This window comes from Lepus europaeus, chromosome 9 (genome assembly GCF_033115175.1).
Source record: "Lepus europaeus isolate LE1 chromosome 9, mLepTim1.pri, whole genome shotgun sequence".
NCBI lineage: Eukaryota > Metazoa > Chordata > Mammalia > Lagomorpha > Leporidae > Lepus > Lepus europaeus.
In genome coordinates, this window is record NC_084835.1 from 100,807,309 (window position 1) to 100,828,636 (window position 21,328).

General features: G+C 37.0%; 1 protein-coding gene across 1 annotated transcript in view; it reads left to right on the forward strand.

Moving 5' to 3' along the window:
- The window catches only part of DCC (DCC netrin 1 receptor), an 824,910-nt gene that overhangs the window by 458,195 nt on the left and 345,387 nt on the right, over window positions 1-21,328 (forward strand). The window contains exon 12 of the mRNA XM_062200029.1: window positions 6,263-6,417. Within this exon, the coding sequence (XP_062056013.1) occupies window positions 6,263-6,417 (155 nt within the window). The remainder of the gene's footprint in view (window positions 1-6,262; window positions 6,418-21,328) is intronic.

Below are 21,328 nucleotides of genomic sequence, written 5' to 3' on the forward strand. Positions count from 1 at the left end.
ACAAAAGGGTCACTTGCAGCAGTAGCTGGCAGACACCAGAGGGGACTTTGGTGTCACTGGGCTGTGGACCTCTGCTTTTGAATCAGATAAACTATCCCTTCAGTTCCTGTCAGCAAGGTCCCCAGACACTGGAAAATTTTACAGTGTCCATTATTGGAATTGTTCATTAGCTCCGGTCACAATCAGTATTTTTGTTTAATAAGAATAACTGATTTATTTGGGGGGAGGAGGAGCAGACTCAAAGATCTGTGAAACTTATTTATATAGCTTTTCTTTGTGATTATACCTCTTATTTATCTGTCCATAGTCCTCATTCTAACTACTATGTAGAAAGGTACCTTCTTGGGCTAACTAGCTCGTATTTGTTGTGACATTGTCATAATAGTTATTTTTTCATTTATTTGAGAGAAAGAGGGACAGGAAGACAGATATCTCCCATGTGCTAGTACACTCCCCAAGTGCCCTCTTTACTTGGGATTGTGCAGGCTGAAGTCAGAGTTGGGAACTCAATCCAGGTCTCCCACGTGGGTGGTAGGGACTCAAGTGCTTGAGCCATTAGCTGCTATTGCCCAAGGTGGACATTAGCAGGAAGATGGAGTAGGAAGTGGTGCTGGGACACAAACCTTGGCACTTCCATATATAATGAGGACATCCAAGCAATTTCTTAACTGTTATAGAAACACACACCTTTATCATGGTATTTCTGTTATAATAAAATAACAACGGCAACTGCCATCTACAGAGAACTCCATATCTTTTACCAGGAGCCATGCCTGTTGCTTTAGCTGATTTTGATGTAGCCTCTCATTAATTCTTTGAAAATCTGTAATATAAATGTTTCAATAGCACCTGTTTTGCAGTTGAGGATTCTGGGATTCAGATATATCGATGAGAAAGCCAAAGCAACAATCCAAGACTTTTACACTAGTACTGAGTGTATCCAAGGATCTATATAACATTTTGATATGAACTCACTTTGATATGCCAATATTTCTGAAAAGTGGCACATGAAATTGGAATGATCATTGTTTGAAACCATTAAAAGCTACAGTGCAGAAACTAATGGTAATTGAAGACAAAAGTAGTACAAGGTTAAAGGAGTGGTAACAGACTTGTCTAGAACCTGTTTGCAGAGCAAACAAAGTACTTGCTTAGATTGTTTTACAGATCAATACCATCAAAGTATTTTTTCAAAGATGCTGTGTTCACACATTAAGATCGAGAAAATATCAGTTGTCCATACCAATGAATGTCCGTGTGTGTGTGTGTGTGTGTATGTGTATGACTGTTGTTTATTTGGATTATTATTCTATTATTCTGAACTAATGGAGAGTATGAGAAGCTGAAAATCCTCTCTGCTGTACAGTCCAGCATCTTCTTTTATATATAAGTGATATTTTTCATTAGATGAAGTTGAACATTTTTATCTGGGCCTGTCCAAATTTTCTCACCTTCTTTTTCCTTTAAAAATGCCTATTTAAGTGTTATGTGACCTAAAACAATTATTTCATTCAGATTACTTAGTGATTGTAAGAATAAAGTTAGTTATGAAATTTGTCTTTTCTTATAAATGCCTGAGAAGTCTGACCTTTGACCACCAGTTAAAATAATGCTAACTGCTACAATAGGTAAATCCTAAAATGAATGATTGCTCAAAACTATCTTTGACTCAGTGATGAGATATAGGAAGCATGTTCTGATCGACAGGCAGTTCTTTTCCCAGTTCTCTAGAATTCGTGCAAATTTTGAATCTTCCATTATCAACACAGTCAGCACTTAATGTCTGTGAGTCCTACATATGTGGATTCAACTGACGACAGATTTAAAATAGATGAAAAAAACTGCATCTGTAGCATGCATTTATAGATTTTTCTTCTTCCCATTTTCCCTTAAATAATACAACTATTTACATGGCATTTCCATGTAGGTATTACAACTAATCTAAATATTACTTAGAGGGGAGGATGTCCATAGGTTATATGCAAGTACAATACCATTTTATGTAAAGGACATGTGTCTCTGTGGAAGCTGGAATTAGTGTCCAGGAACTAATACCCACAGACACACAGGGGTGACTCTATATGACTTCCAGTGGTTTTCATGATTGTGTATCTCATGTCCAAAAGTGAAGGAAGAGAGAACGGAGGACAACCTATCCAAGGTTTGCTGGATCAACCTGGAATCAGCACACATCACACATTCTCCATCTTGTGACCCTCTTTAGGCATAAGAGGGGCTGGGAAATATTGTCAAATAAATGAAATAGAAGACATTTGGTATTTAAGAATGACCCCACCAGTTTCTAACATTTTGAAGATAAATATTCCCTATAATCATCATTCTTGCCACTATAAACTTTGCTTTTCTTCTTAAAAATCTAATTTTAAGCTGTGTCTTAACCACTGCACTGTCTTCCCAGAGATCACTTTTTATTGGAAAAAACACATCACTTTGTAGCCATAGAAGTTGGAAGTATCAAGGATACGTGATCTCAATAAGGCTCATTTCACATTTCTTTTTAAAAATTTTTATTTCTTTTTTTTTTTTAATTTTTATTTGACAGGTAGAGTTTACAGACAGTGAGAGAGACAGACAGAGAGAAAGCTCTTCCTTCTGTTGGTTCACTCTCCAAATGGCCACAATGGCCGGAGCTATGCCAATCTGAAGCCAGGAACCAGGAATCTTTTCCTGGTCTTCCATGTGGGTGCAGGGGCTCAAAGATTTGGGCCATCTTCTACTGCTTTCCCAGGCCACAGAAGAGAGCTGGACTGGAAGAGGAGCAACCAGGACTAGAACCCGGTGCCCATATGGGATGCTGGCACCACAGGCAGAGGATTAACCTAGTGAGCCACAGCGCTGCCCCCCCCCCCAAATTTTTGTTTCTTTGTAAGGAATTTATTTTTTTTCTTTTTTTTAACTTTTATTTAATGAATATAAATTTCCAAAGTACAGCTTATGGATTTCAGTGACTTCCCCCCCCCCAAACTTCCCTCCAACCCGCAACCCTCCCCTTTCCCACTCTCTCTCCCCTTCCATTCACATCAAGATTCATTTTCAATTCTCTTTATATACAGAAGATCAGTTTAGTACATATTAAGTAAAGATTTCAACAGTTTGCCCCCACATAGCAACACCAAGTGAAAAATACTGTTTGAGTACTAGTTATAGCATTAAATCAAAAGGTACAGCACATTAAGGACAGAGATCCTACATATTTTTTTTAAAAATTGATTAATTTTCTATGCAATTTCCAATTTAAAACCAAGGTGTTTTTTTTTTCATTTTCAATTATCTTTATATACAGAAGATTGATTCAGTATATACTAAATAAGGATTTCTTCAGTTTGCACCCACACAGAAACACAAAGTGTAAAAATACTGTTTCAGTACTAGTTATAGCATTACTTCACATTGGACAACACATTAAGGACAGATCCCACAAGAGACATAAGTACACAGTGACTCCTGTTGTTGACTTAACAATTTGACACTCTTGTTTATGGCGTCAGTAATCTCCCTAGGCTCTAGTCATGAGTTGCCAAGGCTATGGAAGACTTTAGGGTTCGCCGACGTCGATCTTATTCCGACAGGGTCATAGTCAAAGTGGAAGTTCTCTCCTCCCTTCAGAGAAAGGTACCTCCTTCTTTGATGGACCCGTACTTTACACTGGGATCTTACTCACAGAGATCTTTCATTTAGGTTTTGGTTTTTTTTTTTTTTTTGCCAGAGTGTCTTGGCTTTCCATGCCTAAAATACTCTCATGGGTTCTTCAGATCCAAAGCCTTAAGGGCTGATTCTGAGGCCAGAGTGCTGTTTAGGACATCTGCTATTCTGTGGGTCTGCTGTGTCTCCCGCTTCCCATGTTGGATCATTCTCTCCCTTTTTGATTCTATCAGTTAGTATTAGCAGACATTAGTTTTGTTTGTGTGATCGCTTTGACTCTTAGACCTATCAGTGTGATCATTTGTGAACTGAAGTTGATCACTTGGACTAGTACATGCCACCTTGATGGGATTGTATTGGAATCCCCTGGCACGTTTCTAACTCCACCATTTGGGGCAGGTCCGATTGAGCATGTCCTGAATTGTACATCTCCTCCCTCTATTTTTCCCACTCTTATATTTAACAGGGATCACTTTTCAGTTAAAATTTAAACACCTAAGAATAATTGTGTGTTAATCACAGAGTTCAACCACCAGTACTAGAACAAAAAATACTAAAATGGATAAAGTATTACATTGTACATCAACAGTCAGGACAAGAGCTGATCAAGTCACTTTCTCATAGTGTCCATTTCACTTCAATAGGTTTCCCCTTTGGTGCTCAGTTGTCACTGATCAGGGAAAACATATGATATTTGTCCCTTTGGGACTGGCTTAATTCACTCAGCATGATGTTTTCCAGATTGCTCCATCTTGTTGCAAATGACCAGATTTCATTGTTTTTGACTGCTGTATAGTATTCTATGGAGTACATGTCCCATAATTTCTTTATCCAGTCTACTGTTGATGGGCATTTGGGTTGGTTCCAGGTCTTAGCTATTGTGAATTGAGCTGCAATAAACATTAATGTGGAGACGGCTTTTTTGTTTGCCAATTTAATTTCCTTTGGGTAAATTCCAAGGAGTGGGATGGCTGGGTTGTATGGTAAGGTTATGTTCAGGTTTCTGAGGAATCTCCAGACTGACTTCCATAGTGGCTTAACCAGTTTGCATTCCCACCAACAGTGGGTTAGTGTCCCTTTCTCCCCATATTGTAAGGAATTTGTTAACATCTTAAATTCTCAGGGTCACAGCAAAACTAAAATGTACATATAATTACACTGAGAGAAAAAAGTTTAGATATAGAAATTTTAAGAAATAGTGGAATAGCTTAGGAATATGTTCATCATTCAGTTTAACCAATTATATGTTTAAGGTCAGTGAGGACATCTGGAATTTCTAGAAAGTATAGAATCATGTGTCCTTAAAGAATGCTGAAGTAGTCCTTATTTCTTAAATGTGAGTATCCATATCCATAGATTTTGTCTTTCCTTAATATGTACTGTAAACTCCACCATCATCAGCAGATAAATTCATTTGTTCACAACCTGGAGAAGGTTTGTAATTGGTAAATGCATTGAATATATTTAGATATGCCTTGAGAAACCAGGCAGGCAGATACGTGTTAGTTTCTTTTCACACAGAAAGGAATTTACTTCCTGTCACTAACTGCTCTTACTGTAGCCACAGGAGCCCAAGCCCCATATGTAGGAACACTTAGCATCTGGGTTTTCTTGTTGTACAATGAGGGAAAATGCATAAATGCATTTGTTGGCAATACTGACAGAGACCGATTTGTGGAATAATTGAAACCTTGATTTCTGTCATTAGCTGGATGTTGACAAAATGCATCTTTCTGTCTGCATTCCAGATATTTCTTCTTCTTTTAATAGCTCTTTGTTTATCGTGAGTTTTGGATTCTAAATTATGAAGTGTCAAGGGGAAACACTTCAGTTTAAAAATTTCCTAGGGAATGACATAATATTCAATTCTCCAAAACTCTCTCAACATTTATTTATAGACCCTTCCAGTTAATTCCCTATCGGAAACCTCAGAGGTGTTGGATTGTATCCCAAGGTTAACATCATTACTGGACAAGATGGGTTTACTGTATTATGTGTACCAAGACCAATCTGTGACATGGGTCTTACGAGAAGAGAGAGGTTTATTCGCAATGCTTGTTAACAAGCAAGGCAGATGGTATGATTCAGATCTGCCCTCTCTTTTTGGGAATCTGAGAAAGTTTTATGGATTAGGTAGGAAAAGCTGATATGTAAAATCCCTGGAGATTCAAGCCCTGATCGGAAGAGCTGGATTTGGGGCCACTTATGATAAAGTAAGATGGGTTCTGCTCTGGATTTCCTTGTGCATCTGTCCCCTTGCTTCTGAAAGGGCTTCAGTGTTTGAGTTCCAGTCCAGCCAAGTCTCTGTGTCCAGGGGTCAGGTTTGTCTTTCTTCTGAACCTGCCTAGCTCACATGACTTAAAGTTTTCATGTGTGTGTTTGCTCTGCACTGTACAACTAAGCAGGGGGGAAAATGGAAGGGGACACAGTAGGAGGTTCTTGAGCTTTCCAAGTGTCAAGAGGAAACACTATAAAGGGACAGTTTGGTTCCAACAATAAATGAATTCACAACCTTTTGGTTTACCTCTTCACCGAATCAAGATTTTTGTTAAAAGTATAAATTTTGTAATAATCATTCTGTACGACTTTGATTTCTCAGGGAGCGAGCACTGAATACAACCCAGCCTGGGTCCCTACAGCTTACTGTGGGCAACCTGAAGCCAGAAGCCATGTACACGTTCCGAGTAGTGGCCTACAACGAATGGGGTCCAGGGGAGAGTTCCCAACCCATCAAGGTGGCTACCCAGCCTGAATGTGAGTATGAAAAGGGAAGGGTAGTATTTAGCTCAGACTAATTTTCGTCTGTAATATCCTTGAATCTTGTCATAGAGCTTTTTGAGGTGACAGAATGGCAGGAAGAATTTTATTAAAGCAATATATTTAACTCAAGGATTTTTTAAAGGTAAGATAAATTTTTAACAAATTGGTTTCTTTACTTAGGCCATGTCTACATAATGGCAAATGACAACTATCAAGTCTTAACAATCCATATGATCTACATATATATTAGCAGTATTTCATTTTAATTATTGAAGTTCAGCTTTCTCCATTGATTTTCCAAATTTTCCTTCTTTGTGAAGTCTGTGATATCAAAGGTAAAAGAGAATATCTAAATATAGAGACTAAAAAAGAAATTAAACATGCACTGAATGCCCTCAAGAAGCCACCAGAAGCAAACCAATACTTAAGAAATATGAGAGAACTTTTTTTGCAATTTCATTGTCTTCTAACTTGCATCTGATCACAAAGTCAAGCCACTGAATGTTCTTTGATCAAGTTACACTTTGATGATCTCTACTTTTATAAAAGAAGAACCTCAAAATTATTTCAAAAATATTTTGTACCTTATTAAATTTTGTTTTTTAATGAATTTCTAATATCTATATTAAAAATTAATTACAAACGAGCAGGTCGCCAGCTTTAGGATTTCATGGCCATTTGTCCTAGCACTTATTTATTGATATATTTTTTAAAGATTTATTTTTACTTATTTGAAAGCCAGAATTACAGAAAAAGGTAGAGAGAGAGGTCTTCCATCCACAGGTTCTCTCCAAATGGCCACAACAACTGGAGCTGAGCCAGGCTAAAGTCAGGAACCAGGAGCTTCTTCTCTGTCTCCCACATGAGTGCAGGGGCCCAAGGACTTGGGCCGTCTTCTACTGCTTTCCCAGGCTATAGCACAGAGCTGGATCAGAAGAGGAGCAGCTGGGACTAGAACCAGCGCCCATATGGGATGCCAGCAGTTCAAGCTGGGGTTTTAACCTGCTGTGTCACAGTGCTGGCCTCTTGGCCTAGCATTTGAACTGTTAGACTGTTCTCATCTCACATTAAAGGACCTAGGTTTGAGTTCCAGCTCTGGCTCCTGACTCCACCTGCTAATGAAGACTCTGAGGTATCAGGTGATGGCTCAAGTGATTAGATTTCTGCTACCTGCATGGAAGAACTGGATTGTGTTCCTGGCTGCTCTTTGCAGCCCCACTGTGGGCATTTGAGGAGTGAACCAGCCGTAAGATATTCTATATTTATCCCCCTTTCTCTGTCTCTACCTCTCAAGATATGTATATATATATATTTATATTTATATTTATATTTATTTATTTTGATTGAAAGGCCATTGTGGACATTTGAGGAGTGAACCAGCAGAGGGGAATTCTCCTATTTATCCCTCTTTCTCTGTCTCTCTGTTTCTCAAATACTTATATATACTTTTTTTTTCTTTTAAATATTTACTTATTTTATTTGAAAGCATAGTTACAAAGAAAGAGGGAAAGAGAGAAAGAGAGATTGGTCATCTGCTGGTTTACTCTCTAAATGACTGCAGTGGCCAGGGCTGGGCCAGGTTGAAATCAAGAGCCTAGATCTCCATCCATGTCTCCCACATGGGTGGCAGAGGTCCAAGCACTTGAGCCATCTTCTACTGCCTTCTCACGTACATTAGCAGGCAGCTGGATCTGAAATGGAGCAGCTGAGACTTGAACTTGCACTCATGAGGGATGACAGCACACAAAGAGACAGTTTAATTTGTGCCCCAGTGCTGGCCCCTCAAATAAAATTTTAATTAGCAAAAATTTAAAGTGTAAAATATTCTTATCCAAAATCTAAATGCAATTAGTGACTTCTTGAAATAAACTACCATATTTTAGACATCTAATTATGTCTATTAAGTTTATTTTAAAATTAACAACACTACTTAGTATTCCTACTTGTTTTACTTAAAATATATTTAATTTCAAAGTCACCTTACTTTTGGAAGAAGATGAAGTAGAGATTTTAAATATTTTCATTGATAAATGTGAGAAAATCATCTTTGCACTTCTGGGGTGATATATACCAGAATATTGAAGAAGAGGAAGGAGGCTATGACATCTGGGTGCTGGTTCATTCTGTGCTCTTGGAAAAATCTCTTATTCTTTTTTCACTTAGCCAAGGCTACAAAGACAAAATGATAACAAGTTGGGGAAGAGTCACCTTTGAAAGTAGAGGAGAGTGCTAAGTTTTAGAAGTCATAAAAATATTTGTCTTGTGGAAATACAAACCTTAGATTGCAACTTTAAAAGCATAGTAATGTGCAGGTTTAGAAAATTATTAGAAAATGTAGTTTTCTACACAGGACTGTTTGAATAGCTTGCAGAATGCAGTGTAAAATGAAATGGCAAGGACATTTTGTTGAAAATTAAAAATCACAAGACAGCTAGAGCAACACATTGTCACACCCAAGCAGAGTTCTTTTAAGCAAAAGGCCTAGGGACTCCTAAGCAGTTGCGTTTCCTGAAGTTAGGTCTGCTGCTCGTTCCTCTTAAAAATGTTTTGCAGAGTGGATTTAAAACACTAAAGAACAATAGTTTCTGCCTAACAATGTCTGCATCCATACAACATTTGAGTCATCAATTTCTTAATTACTTATGTTTCATAGTTCATATATATGAAATTAATAGCTTTTATGAGGATCTGGTATTTTTATTCACTAAAGTTTAGTGGAAATGAGTTAGGTCAAAACATACATATTTTATAATGGCAGGCATTGTGTTGTATACAGACTGAGAGTTTTAAAAAGTCCCTCAAAAATTCTACAAAAATAATTCTATTCAAGCTCCTAATATTGGAATTTAAACTTAAAAAGATCATTTTCAAAAGATCCATTTTCTGCAGGTTATCTAAATTCTTCACTTCCTATATTAATATTGTCCTTAAATAGTTTCAGTTTACTTTCCAGGACCAATTGGACATAACTGCATTGCATTTCTGATAAACACTCTTTTTCTTCTATCAATGCCATTGTTTCTAAGCATTCAAATTAAAAAGCAATTCCCAGCTTTTTAAAATTCACTCTTTTTATTAACAACATTTTCAAGCCAAGGGACAATGAAAGTACTTTCTTTTTCAACGCTATTAACAATACTTCATTCCATGGAAAAGCATACTCATGATACATTTTGCCACTTTGAATGTAATTAATTCAACAGAGTTAGTAATTATTAGCATCATGCATATGGGCTTAACTTTGTAAAACATATTCAGTGATATAATTCAATTTGTAGTTATGTTTAATTAGCGTCTATTATTTTTAACAATATGCTAGGATATCTGAGGCACATTAACATACTGAGAAACTTCTTGGTGAAGCTAGTATTGTATATTAGTAATAGTAATAAAACGGCTCAAGTGAAGGAATTTATAAGAAGTTTTAAGTAGAATATAAACCATTTGAGTCAGAGATTTGTTCACAGCCTGTGATGGCTGTAATATACTACCTGGATCATTTTTTTTTTTAATATTAAATTCACAGGGCATTCACCTCCTCAAATCAGTCTTGTGTTACAGAGACAGTCACATCTGTGCTATGTGAGAAATTTGGGCAGCAAACTGCACTGGACCGTGGTCTCTATGAACACTTTCTTTGCTTAACAATTCACACCAATGATGAAAAAGCACAAAATAGCAACTAAAAGCCAGATTGAGTACAACATGTTGTTTGGTGGTGGTGCTGCTGCATATAAATGATCTTTTGTCCAGAAAACAAAAAGGAAGAGGCTTTCTGCTTTGGAAGCATAATGTAGAGCTGAGTTATTTTTCACTAAGGGCAGTGATAACAGCCATAGAATGCTAATGGTATTTTGACTTTTAATAATAGCCTTATGTTTATTCAGTTACCCTTGTTCCTAGCACTCTGTGGTGTAAGAATCATTTCCTTTGCAGGTAGTTGTTTATTTGCACTGTGACTTGATTCTGTTCTTTTGAGAACTGTTGCTGATAATTCATCTTTCACTGAGTAGATAGGTAGATGGGAACCATTCAACCTACATAAACAAGATGTTCCAAATCTCCTTTAAATGTGCAAAGTAGCCTATTCCTTCAATTTATTTATATGGAGTACTGTGTAGCTTGCTTGCTTTCTTTATTATGGGCAATAGGATAAATAAATTACATTATCATGACTAATGGTTACTGCATGTGCATTTTATCTTCTATTAATACCAAATGCCATTTTGGTAATTTAAAAATATTACTCAAAAAAGGAACACTTTTATCTTCTCCATGCCTGCCCAATAATACACCAATTACTGAGGAAGATGCCTCATCCCTAAGATCACATGCTTCCTTCTATTTTCAGCCTCTCCCCTTCCTTCTCCCTCTTTCCTGTACTCTGTCTGTCTCCCTCTCTCCTTACAACATCATCCTGTGTTTTCAGAGGAGGTGAAAGGGCTTAGACTCATTATTTGGCTAGACTATCAGAATTTAGGGCGAGGAGTAAGAAAAAATGTTTCTATTCATATTTCCCTGACAAAATGATTTTATCTTTAGAAAATGAATCTTGTCTGGATTTGTATTTGGGTGCTTCTTGTATCACTGTTTTCCCAAATGTGATGCAGTAATTGTATGCTAAAATTACATTGCTTTTATACAAATTGAATTTCAAGTTTTTCATTTTACTTGAAAGTATCAACTCCATTATGAAAACCATATTCTCGTATTCTCGAGGAATAGAAACTGATAGAAAATAGGTCTGAAATATAAATCATCCAGCAGCTGTTTCTAAAAGTGCATACATTTTATAGTAATCATTTAAAGAGATCAACAATCCAAGATCCAGTTTATGAAATAATCGCCTAGAATAGGAAGCCTTGATTTATATGAAGGCTTATGTCCTCTGATTATATCTTCCTTTTTCTAAACCCTTGCTCTTTCTTCCCAGCCTTTATGATTTATAATTTCTACACTTTATTATCAGCTAGGATTTAAGTCTTGGTCTGCTTAAGACTTGTCTAATCTTTTGATACCACATGTGGCGAATTTTTGAATTATTATTTGGGGTTCTTTAAGATGCTGTTAAGGCAATTTAATTGTAAAGGATGTTAAAATAGACCACATACAGTTTTGAGGGTTTAGTAGAAGGGAAAGCCTATTTTCTAGACCACAACCCAATTATCTACAAAAACCTTTTATATTTAGGAGTTGTAAGTAATATTCTTAACCTATTATACATTTTACACTAAAAGGATGAGTGAAGGCAGCCTCCTAACTGAGTGAGTCCTCCTGGAGTCACTTCAGAACATATTACCTAGTGGAGTAGCTCTATTTGCTTTTTCCCTCCTTTCCTGGAAATTTTTTTTAACCCTAATAAGTCTGTATTTATATGATTGTTACAGAGAGGACAAATTCAAATCACGTCTTTACATATTACTATGTGTATCCTAGAAAAAGTTTCTTAATCATTGAGACCTCCATTTTCTTAAACTTTGAATTGGAGATATTGTTTACTCTCTGTAATTTGAGAAGAAATAGGATAACATATGGTAAACCTGGCATCTACTAGGCACACATTAGAAGGAAACTCCAACAGGATAAAATGAGAACATAATTTCAACTGCATACTGTTGACAAGGAAAGTTGGCTACTCACCAGGTTAAAAACCTAGGTAAATATGGCTAAAATAATATTTTATTTACACTTGGAAATTAGCTTGATTACTATGCAATCAACACATATATATGTAAGCACTTTGTTACTGTTCCATAATTAGCCTTTCCTTATATTTGTCAGGCTGTTGTAGAGTGGCTTGTTCTCCCGTTTTGCCTAATATACATCTTTTTATCCATAAATAAATTTTGAAGTCTTATGATCAGGAAACACTGTTAATCCATGAAATGTGTCACAGCATTGGCATTTATGAGCAGCTGGCTGGTGAAAAGATACTGATAATATATGGTTCATACTTAATGTCTTATGGAGATAGGAAATATATTTACTTAAGCACAATGGTGTATATTAAACAAACCAAACTCATCACAGTTTCATCTAGATTATTTCTTCAATCACTTGAGCTAGTTTACAGTTTTAACTGTACTACATGGTGATTTGTTTGAGTGTAGGGATAACTAGGATGGTGAAATTGACCTTGGGCCATTGGCAATGATTCAGTTATGTGGCCTTGTACATAGCTAGATATCAATAGCAGAGAAATAGACAAGTACTAACATTACATCTTGTTTGGTAGCACACTTACATTACGTAGGCTGTCAGTGCAAAACGTGTTTTCAGGTATTGCAAATATAAAATGAGAAACACGAATTTTGGTTTGACTTCCTCAGCAACAGACAGCTTAAGGAATCCATTTGGATTTAATAGTCAGTTAGGCAAAGTATCATTTTTCTATAATGATGCATATTATTGGAAGAAGTGGGGTAATCACCACCATAAGACTTCAAAGCAAATTTGTTACATTTCATTAAAAATGAATGAAGTTGATTAATTCCAAAACTATTACTTTGTGTTAAGTTCTAGATTTACATTGTCTAATAGAACCATCACTGACTGTATATGTCTATTTTACTTTAAATGTATTCAAATAAAGAGATCTGAGTCACAGTAGCCATATTTTAACTGTTCAGGGCGCTAACAATTTAAGTAATATTAAAAACCAAAAATTTGACTCAGTCTTAATAGCTTGAACATATGAGTAGCATCCCCAGGACTAACGTCTACTGTACTTGGACAATATAGAGACTATTTCCATCATTAAAAAAAAGGTTACTGGGCAACATTCCAGTTCAGAACTATGATGGTAATTGATAAAAAAAAAAAAAGGAAAAAGAAAATACTGCCCTAACTCCTAAGGAACTGGTAGTCTAGTGGAAACTAAAGAAAATTCACTACAATTATCTTTAACAAATTTAGTCCCCTTGAATGTTGAAAAAGTTAACTGCGCAAGGAATTAGTAGATTGTTTTGAAAATAATTTAGACCTAAGCACATTCTTTAGTTAGTACTTAAATACATTCTCAAATTTTAAAATGTATGTATTTTTCGAAGCTCAATTGAAGTTGAAGAACAAAAATTATCAGCTGCTTGTGTTAAACAGTAGTGTCACGTAAGTTCATGGTCTCTCAAGTGCTTCTACTGGCTCTCTGTTGTTCTCTTTGCTATTTTGAGTAATTTTTAGTTATTTTCAGTAATTTAGACTTCTTCAGTTGGTATGTTTAGAAAAGCCATCTGCCTCATGAGAAATAATGTAGAAAAAAAACTGTACTTCTTTCTCCCCAGTATTAAGGGATGTGAGGTACAGGAATGTGGGAATGTTAAGAGATTCCCTAAATCGATTTATTTGGAGATTAATTGCCTCATTTCATTGAGTAACCTACTAAAAATGAAAGCACACTGTTTGCTAAACTGAATTAGAGGAAAAGTCAGCTTGAGTATCTTTAGAGGTATTGTTGTCATGTTGGCACACCTGAATAAAACACTACTCTGGAGGTAAAAGAGCTCAGCTGAGCTGTTGTGGGGAATTCCTTCTATGGAGAGCTGATGAACACATGTAATGAAGACCAAAGGTACAAAGGCATTTTTGTCACATATGTAGATTTACACTCTGTCATCTTGAGAGCACCTGTTATCCATGTACTCCATAAACATGTACTGAGCACCTATTGTGTGTGTGGTGATGAGCATAGGAAATAAGAATGGCAGGATAATTTGTGTCTTAGTCTGGTTCTGTGCTGTAGCAAAATACCTGAGACTGGGTAATTTATAAGAAAAATTTACTTCTCACAATTTTGGAGTCTGGGAAGTCAAATCAAGGTGCTGCAGGATTTGCTATCTAAGGAGAGCTTCTCTACTTGTAGCATAGAGCATCCTCCAGGGAGCACTAATGCTGTGTAGTCACCTGACATAAGGGTAGAAACAGCTTAAATGGACTTACTGTTCTCTCCAGCCCTAGTCCTTCTGTGCAGGCTGGGCCCTCCTAGACTAGTCACCTCCTAAAAGGCTCAAATTTTAATGTTGTATTGGGGATTAAAGTTGCAATATGAATTGTGAAGGGGACATAGACATTTAAATAGGAATATCAAAGAACTTAGGAATAAATATTTGATAAAAATGCATCTGTAAGATAAACTGTTATAAATAATACTATGAGATCAAGTTTTTTTTTTTTTTCTTTTTAAACCTAATGTTCACATTTTGTGCTATTAGTGTATGGTTATGTAACTTAATGTATATATAATTGAATACAGAATACATTGTCTTTCAGTAAAAAATAGTATATTTCAGAAAGCATCACATTATGAAATATGCAGATGAGTGATATGATGTAATACTGAACCAAAAATAAGTAAAACTCACTTATAAATCACATCACTATTTTATAGATTCTTTTAAGTGCAGATTATATTCTGCCTGCTGTAAAATGCTAAATCTCACATATTATACAAAAAGTCAATAATGTGAAAACCACAGTTCTCTAAACTCCATGTTCCTTCATTTTATTATTTTAATAAAGTTATTATTTGTACTTTGGAGAAAAATGTCTGATGGGGGTGGGGCAAATGTTCCTTTGTAAACAAATTCTTCCTTGTTTTAGCCTAGATTTATGCTTGCAGGAACCCAAAACCATGTTTCATTAAGAGTTGGGTTGGTACAAAATTTGTGATGTAGGATATTTTACAGGTAGTGCAGATTACTATAGATTAAAATGGAAAGCTTTAAGGTGATAACAAATAAGTGCTGCTTCTGATGATAGTTGTTTAAATATACTCTAACGTGTTGCCTTTGGTTTCTGGGAGGAAGTAGTCATCGGATTTATCAACTGAAAGTCAAGCTGTGTAATGATAAGTCCAAGGTCAATGCAAGCAACTTTCACATTGGTGATGTTTAAAATTCTTAAGTGCTATTCTAGATTTTCCAATGGAAATGGAGTGAAAGAGCATTCATAAATCAGATTGGATTTTATTTCTGTTTTTTCCCCACTGATTAGCTATCTGCACTGTTAGCTTTTCCAAGCCATAGTTACCTCGTGTGTACAATGGATGTTAGTTACCTTGTAGGGATGTTGTCAAGTTTACAACAAAATGTTTAAAAGGGGAATGTAATAATACACCTTACGATGGTTACTCTGAGAATTAAATGAGACATTGAGCCTGCTGTCTGGCACATTCTTGGTCCTCAATAAATGCTAGCTATTGCTGTACTCATCTATTACTCCATTACTTGATTCTAATTACTCTTCATCTAAGTATAACTATATTCCTTTGGTATACTCTCCTCCTCTAAGCTATTTCATAAGTGTCTTCTATTTCTCCTTTCAGACTTTATTAAGTATATCTAAGAGCAAAAGGACTATTCTGACTAATCCTCAGACTTTTAGCCCACAAAATTTCATTTTTCATTCTCCATATTAGTGTGAACCTCACCATGTCATTCATTAATTCATCCAATAAATACTCATTGTAGCCTCCATTTGGCTATGTTTTGTTTCTTGGCTCTAGAAATTCAGCAGTAGAAAAAGAATATTTATCCTTGTGAAGTTTATTTTAGTGATAGAGAGGGACAATAAACAAACAAAAATAAAGCAGAAGAACAAAACAGCTTAAGGGGATATAGAATGATAATGAAAGATAGGGATGAGTCTGGATAGGAAGGTCAGGAAAGTCTTTAAAGAGAGATCATTTAAGGGTCGATTTGTAGGGGTGATAGCAAAAATTTGTGGAGAGAGATGTCAATCAACACAGATAGCAAGTGCCAAGATCCTGGGAAAGAAGAGCAAAGGACAGCTATGTGCATTGGGATGAATGAGAGAGTGAGAGAGGTAGAGACCAGAGTTAACGGGACCCAGTCTTGGAACTCCTTGGAATACAAAGAATCTGGAATTAATTCACAATGCAGAGGTATCTGTGCAGGAGGGAATGACACGATTTAATTTTAAATTTTATAATGTGAGGAGAATAGAGAGTGGCTAATACTGTGGTGGTTTAATCAAGAAATAGCCTGGATATCCATGGTAATTTTAGAGAAATTGGAAACTAGCAGAGTTCAGGATACTTCTAAAAGATAGGAACAACTAAATTTGTAGTTTTGTGTCAGATGAGAAAAAAATGAGTTGAATTTTCTTTTAGGCTTTAGGTCTGTGAAATGCAGTGGATGGGTTTTTGCATGGCCAGGAAACAGGGGAAGGAGCCAATTTAGAGGGTGGCGGAAGAGAGGAGAAATGTGGGACACAAACTGAGTGTTCTGTTTTAGACTCATTAAGTTTGATTGTTCATTATGTGCAAATATTTATTTAGTTAGACTGTGAACTCAAGAAAAATGCCTAGTAATTCTGTGATTATAAAAAGAAACTATCAAATATGGCCAGGCCAGTGGCCAGGACAATGCAGTCATTAGCTTCTAATAGTGTCAAAGAGGAGGAGTTGTTGAAGAAACATGGGAAAATACTACATGTCACAAGCTGCAAAATGTCTGTGTCGTGCATGTACCCCATGGATGTGCTCTGGGGACATTCACAATGAAGGGAAGTCAATCAGATATCGGTAAGCCATGGAGAATGCTCCGTGTTAGAAACTCTGATGTCAGACCAGGGAAGTATGAAATGATGTGGCCTATACTTGGAAAGGAGGTTTGACTAAAAGGAGTCCATAGGTGTTCAGCCCAGTCTTCTAACTGCCAAGGTTTTGTGAAGAACCCATCCAAAAGGGCCAAGTTAGTACCAAAATAAATGTTATCCCAGAACCAGTTTGTTTTCTGATGTGTGCTTTGCCTGTATTCTTTAGAAATGTTATTGGATTCTATTGGGATGTCAACTCAGTATGATCTCGAAGCTGAGTTATTCTCTTGTTCTGCACAGGGACTTGCCCCATAAGAAGCCTGGTTTTCAACCACATGAAAGATACAGAATTAAGGAGGAGCTGATTGTTGGTTTCCAACATCCCTTTCCTTTGCTCCTTTCCATATCTTGGGGATTCTCACATCTACTGTTAGGGCACAAAGTCCAAAGTATTTACTGTTTAGTCTAAAACACCATTAAATAAAGAACCTGGAGATAGTTGCTTCCAACCACTGATCTTTTTTTTTTAAAGATTTTATTTATTTATTTGAGAGGTAGAGTTACATAATAGCGAGAGAGAGACAGAAGTCTTCCATCCGTTGGTTCACTCCGCAAGTGGCTGCAATGACTGGAACTGTACCAATCCGAAGCCAGGAGCTTCCTCCTGGTCTCCCATGTGGGTGCAAGGGCCCAAGGACTGTGCTTTCTGTGCTTCTCTACTGCTTTCCCAGGCCACAGCAGAGAGCTGGATTGAAAGAGGAGCAGCTGGAACTAGAACTGGTGCCCATATGGGATGCTGGCACCGCAGGCGGAGGATTAACCAAGTGAGCCACGGTGCCGGCCCCTCAACCACTGATCTTTAAAAAGAATAAACTTAAGGATGAGAGTCTGAGGCCAGTCCCAGGATGGGTCTGTAACTGGTGAGGTCATCAGGATTGTCTAGATTTCTAAGTCATAGTTGTCTGTGTAGAACACTGAGCTTGCCATAATCATGGCTTCTTTCCTGAGAATGGACATAGAATTAAACAAATAGTCAAAGACCTGAGTTTGAGACTGAGATATTCTCTTGATTCTATTGTGTAGTTTTGAGGAAGTCATTATGCTTACTAATTCTCTATTTTTTTCTTATAAAGCAGGGATCATCATGTCTGTATTAATTTCCTATGCCTACCTTTCAGAATACCAAATACTTGAGTGGCTTAAAGCAACACAAATTTATTCTGCCACTATTCTATTTTTTTTTTAATTTTTTTTTTTGACAGGCAGAGTGGATAGAGAGAGAGAGACAGAGAAAGGTCTTCCTTTTTGCCATTGGTTCACCATCCAATGGCCGCTGCGGCTGGCTCATCGTGCTGATCCGAAGGCAGGAGCCAGGTGCTTCTCCTGGTCTCCCATGGGGTGCAGGGCCCAAGCACTTGGGCCATCCTCCACTGCACTCCCGGGCCACAGCAGAGAGCTGGCATGGAAGAGGGGCAACCAGGACAGAATCCGGCGCCCCGACCGGGACTAGAACCCGGTGTTCTGGCGCCACAAGGTGGAGGATTAGCCTATTGAGCCACGGTGCTAGCCTGCCACTATTCTAAAGCCTAGAAGTCTGGAATCAAAGCATTGGCTTGGTCTTTGAAAGCTCTCAGGAAAAAGCCTTCCTTGCCTCTTCTCACATATACTAATTGTATTTGCTATAACCCTATTTTCAAATAAGGTTATAGAACTTCCAAGTATGGCATTTGAGGAAACTAGTCAACTCACTCTGCTGCCCTATGAATTGGATGGTTTGTTACAAAGTCAATGTAATTTGTTGCTTACTAGCCAATTATAGAGTGTATGTGTGTACATGTACCTTTAATTCATTAAAAAGTTACCTTTCTAAGAATTATTTCAGCCATTGTATTTCAAGTGAAGAAAATGTTGGTATAAATGGACATCCCCAGTGGCCTTATAATTACTTTTGATATGCCCCTATCTTTTTTCCACTCTGAACTTCTAATCCTGCCCTTAGGCTGTAGGGCATAGCACTTTTTGAATATTAAGGATGGTTAGCAGTTTAGGTTGCCTAAGAAGGTAACTAGATGGACAGTCAGCTAGTAGCAGAGTTTGCTGAAGCTGCAAAGTTAGCTGAAGCTTTCTGACACTGACCACACACTTGGATTTCCACTGTTTACTTTCAGTGGATAAAAATTCCATGATCATTCTCTCTTGGACCCTGACGCCAACATCTATATTATGATCTTAGGAGCTATCCCCTGCATACATAATCATGTACCGATATCTTAAATCTTTCAACTTTAGGCCTTAGCAATCCCCTGTACCTGTAAAATACTCTGTTAGCAAGAATTCTGGACCCAACAACTCTTATATTACATGTGGCAAAAAAAATAGGGTCAGAGCTAGAAATTGAGCCTTGTATAACATTCCTGCCACATTGCTAATTCTATATGTACCATATATGTGTGTAAAAACTGAGATTAGCTATAATAATTTCAGAGAAATTGAACATCAAACATTATCTGAATTTTAATGATAGCTCTTTAAAGAGTTAATATCCATGGCTTAGTGATTATTTCAGAAAACATTGCAATGAACTCATAATGTAATTTTTAAATCCCAACGATGTTGAAAGTCAGCCAGTATGGAGGTAACTTATACTAACTCTCCAGCTGAGAAGCGTATGAGGCAAATACTTTCTACGCACCATTATAAAAGACGCACATGATCTTAACACTCGGCTCTCCTGGTGATAGTCCTCTCCTACCACTTTGCAGTGAAATAACAATACTAATTGCTTCTTCCACTTTTCTAGGGGACTCAACAACTTGTAGTCAAGCCCAAACTCTTCACAAAAATGCTTAGGACTCCCAGAAATGATGTCATTTCTGGTGGTTTCACTATTTACCCACAAATAAAAACATAAGAAAAGAGTAAACATTTTGCCTAGATTATATGAGATTGTTCAAATTCAACAGCTTGATTGATTTGTTTTGAATTTAATTTGGTTTATATCTTTTAAATCTCAATATTCTTGTTGCATTTATGCCAACCTCTCTGTAAATGTTGTATTTATCCAAGGATTTTAAATAAACTTAGTAGTCTACAAGGTGAATGGATTTTAAATAGTTTTGCACCAAGATAAACTTTTAATTCCCTTTTCCACCAATTTTTTTTTTTTTTGACAGGCAGAGTGGACAGGAGAGAGAGAGACAGAGAGAAAGGTCTTCCTTTTTGCCGTTGGTTCACCCTCCAATGGCCGCCGCGGTAGGCGTGCTGCGGCCTGCGCACTGCGCTGTTCTGATGGCAGGAGCCAGGTGCTTCTCCTGGTCTCCCATGGGGTGCAGGGCCCAAGCACTTGGGCCATCCTCCACCGCACTCCCTGGCCACAGCAGAGAGCTGGCCTGGAAGAGGGGCAACCGGGACAGGATCGGTGCCCCGACCGGGACTAGAACCCGGTGTGCCAGCGCCGCAAGGTGGAGGATTAGCCTATTGAGCCGCGGCGCCGGCTCCACCAAATTTTTGAAGTACCCGCTTACATTTGTGGTATGAGTACCTCTAAATACAACTATGGCTTGCTTCAATGGAGGTGTATTTAAAATGTAATATATACACTGAATATTAAAGACTTAGTATGTAAAATATCCCTTTAACACATTTTATACTGATTATATTTTTAAATGATATTTTAGATCTATTAGGAAAGATGTAGCATGAAAATTAATTTCTTTGTTTCAATTGTAATTTTTCAATGGTACAACTAGAAACTGTAAAATTCATATGAGCATTCATAGCACATATTGTATTTACATGCACAATGTTGGCTTATACATGTGCCCTTATGTCTTTTGCCCATTTAAGAGGGAGACACAGAGGTTGCCAACCAGATATTAAATTGAGTTTCCAAGTTATTAAAATACAATGATTGTTTAACCTTTCTCAACGAAAATCTGGATGTTATCTGAAGAACACTCATATTTAATTATCACTTACCTTATGTCATGTGTATTTAACATCATATTTAATGGCCTGTGAACACCAATCAAAGCCGTTGCTTTCCTATTGATGTGACCCTTTATGGCACCAATGGAGATACAAGCAAAGGAAGTGGGGATAGGGAAAGCACAGGGATGTTTTAGTGCAGAGCAATACACCAGCATTCCTGCATTCAGTTTTGCTTAAAATCACTCTCCAACTTCTGAGAGATGATTTACTGCTGAGGTCTATTTGTCTTCCTGCTACTATCTCTGAACAAGTCCTGATCTTCCAAATGTTTAATAAACTTCTTATCTTTTGAATACTGAAAATAAAATAAAGTTAATCCTCAGGGCAGTTCAGCCAGCAGACCAGGAGCCTTTCAGATGCT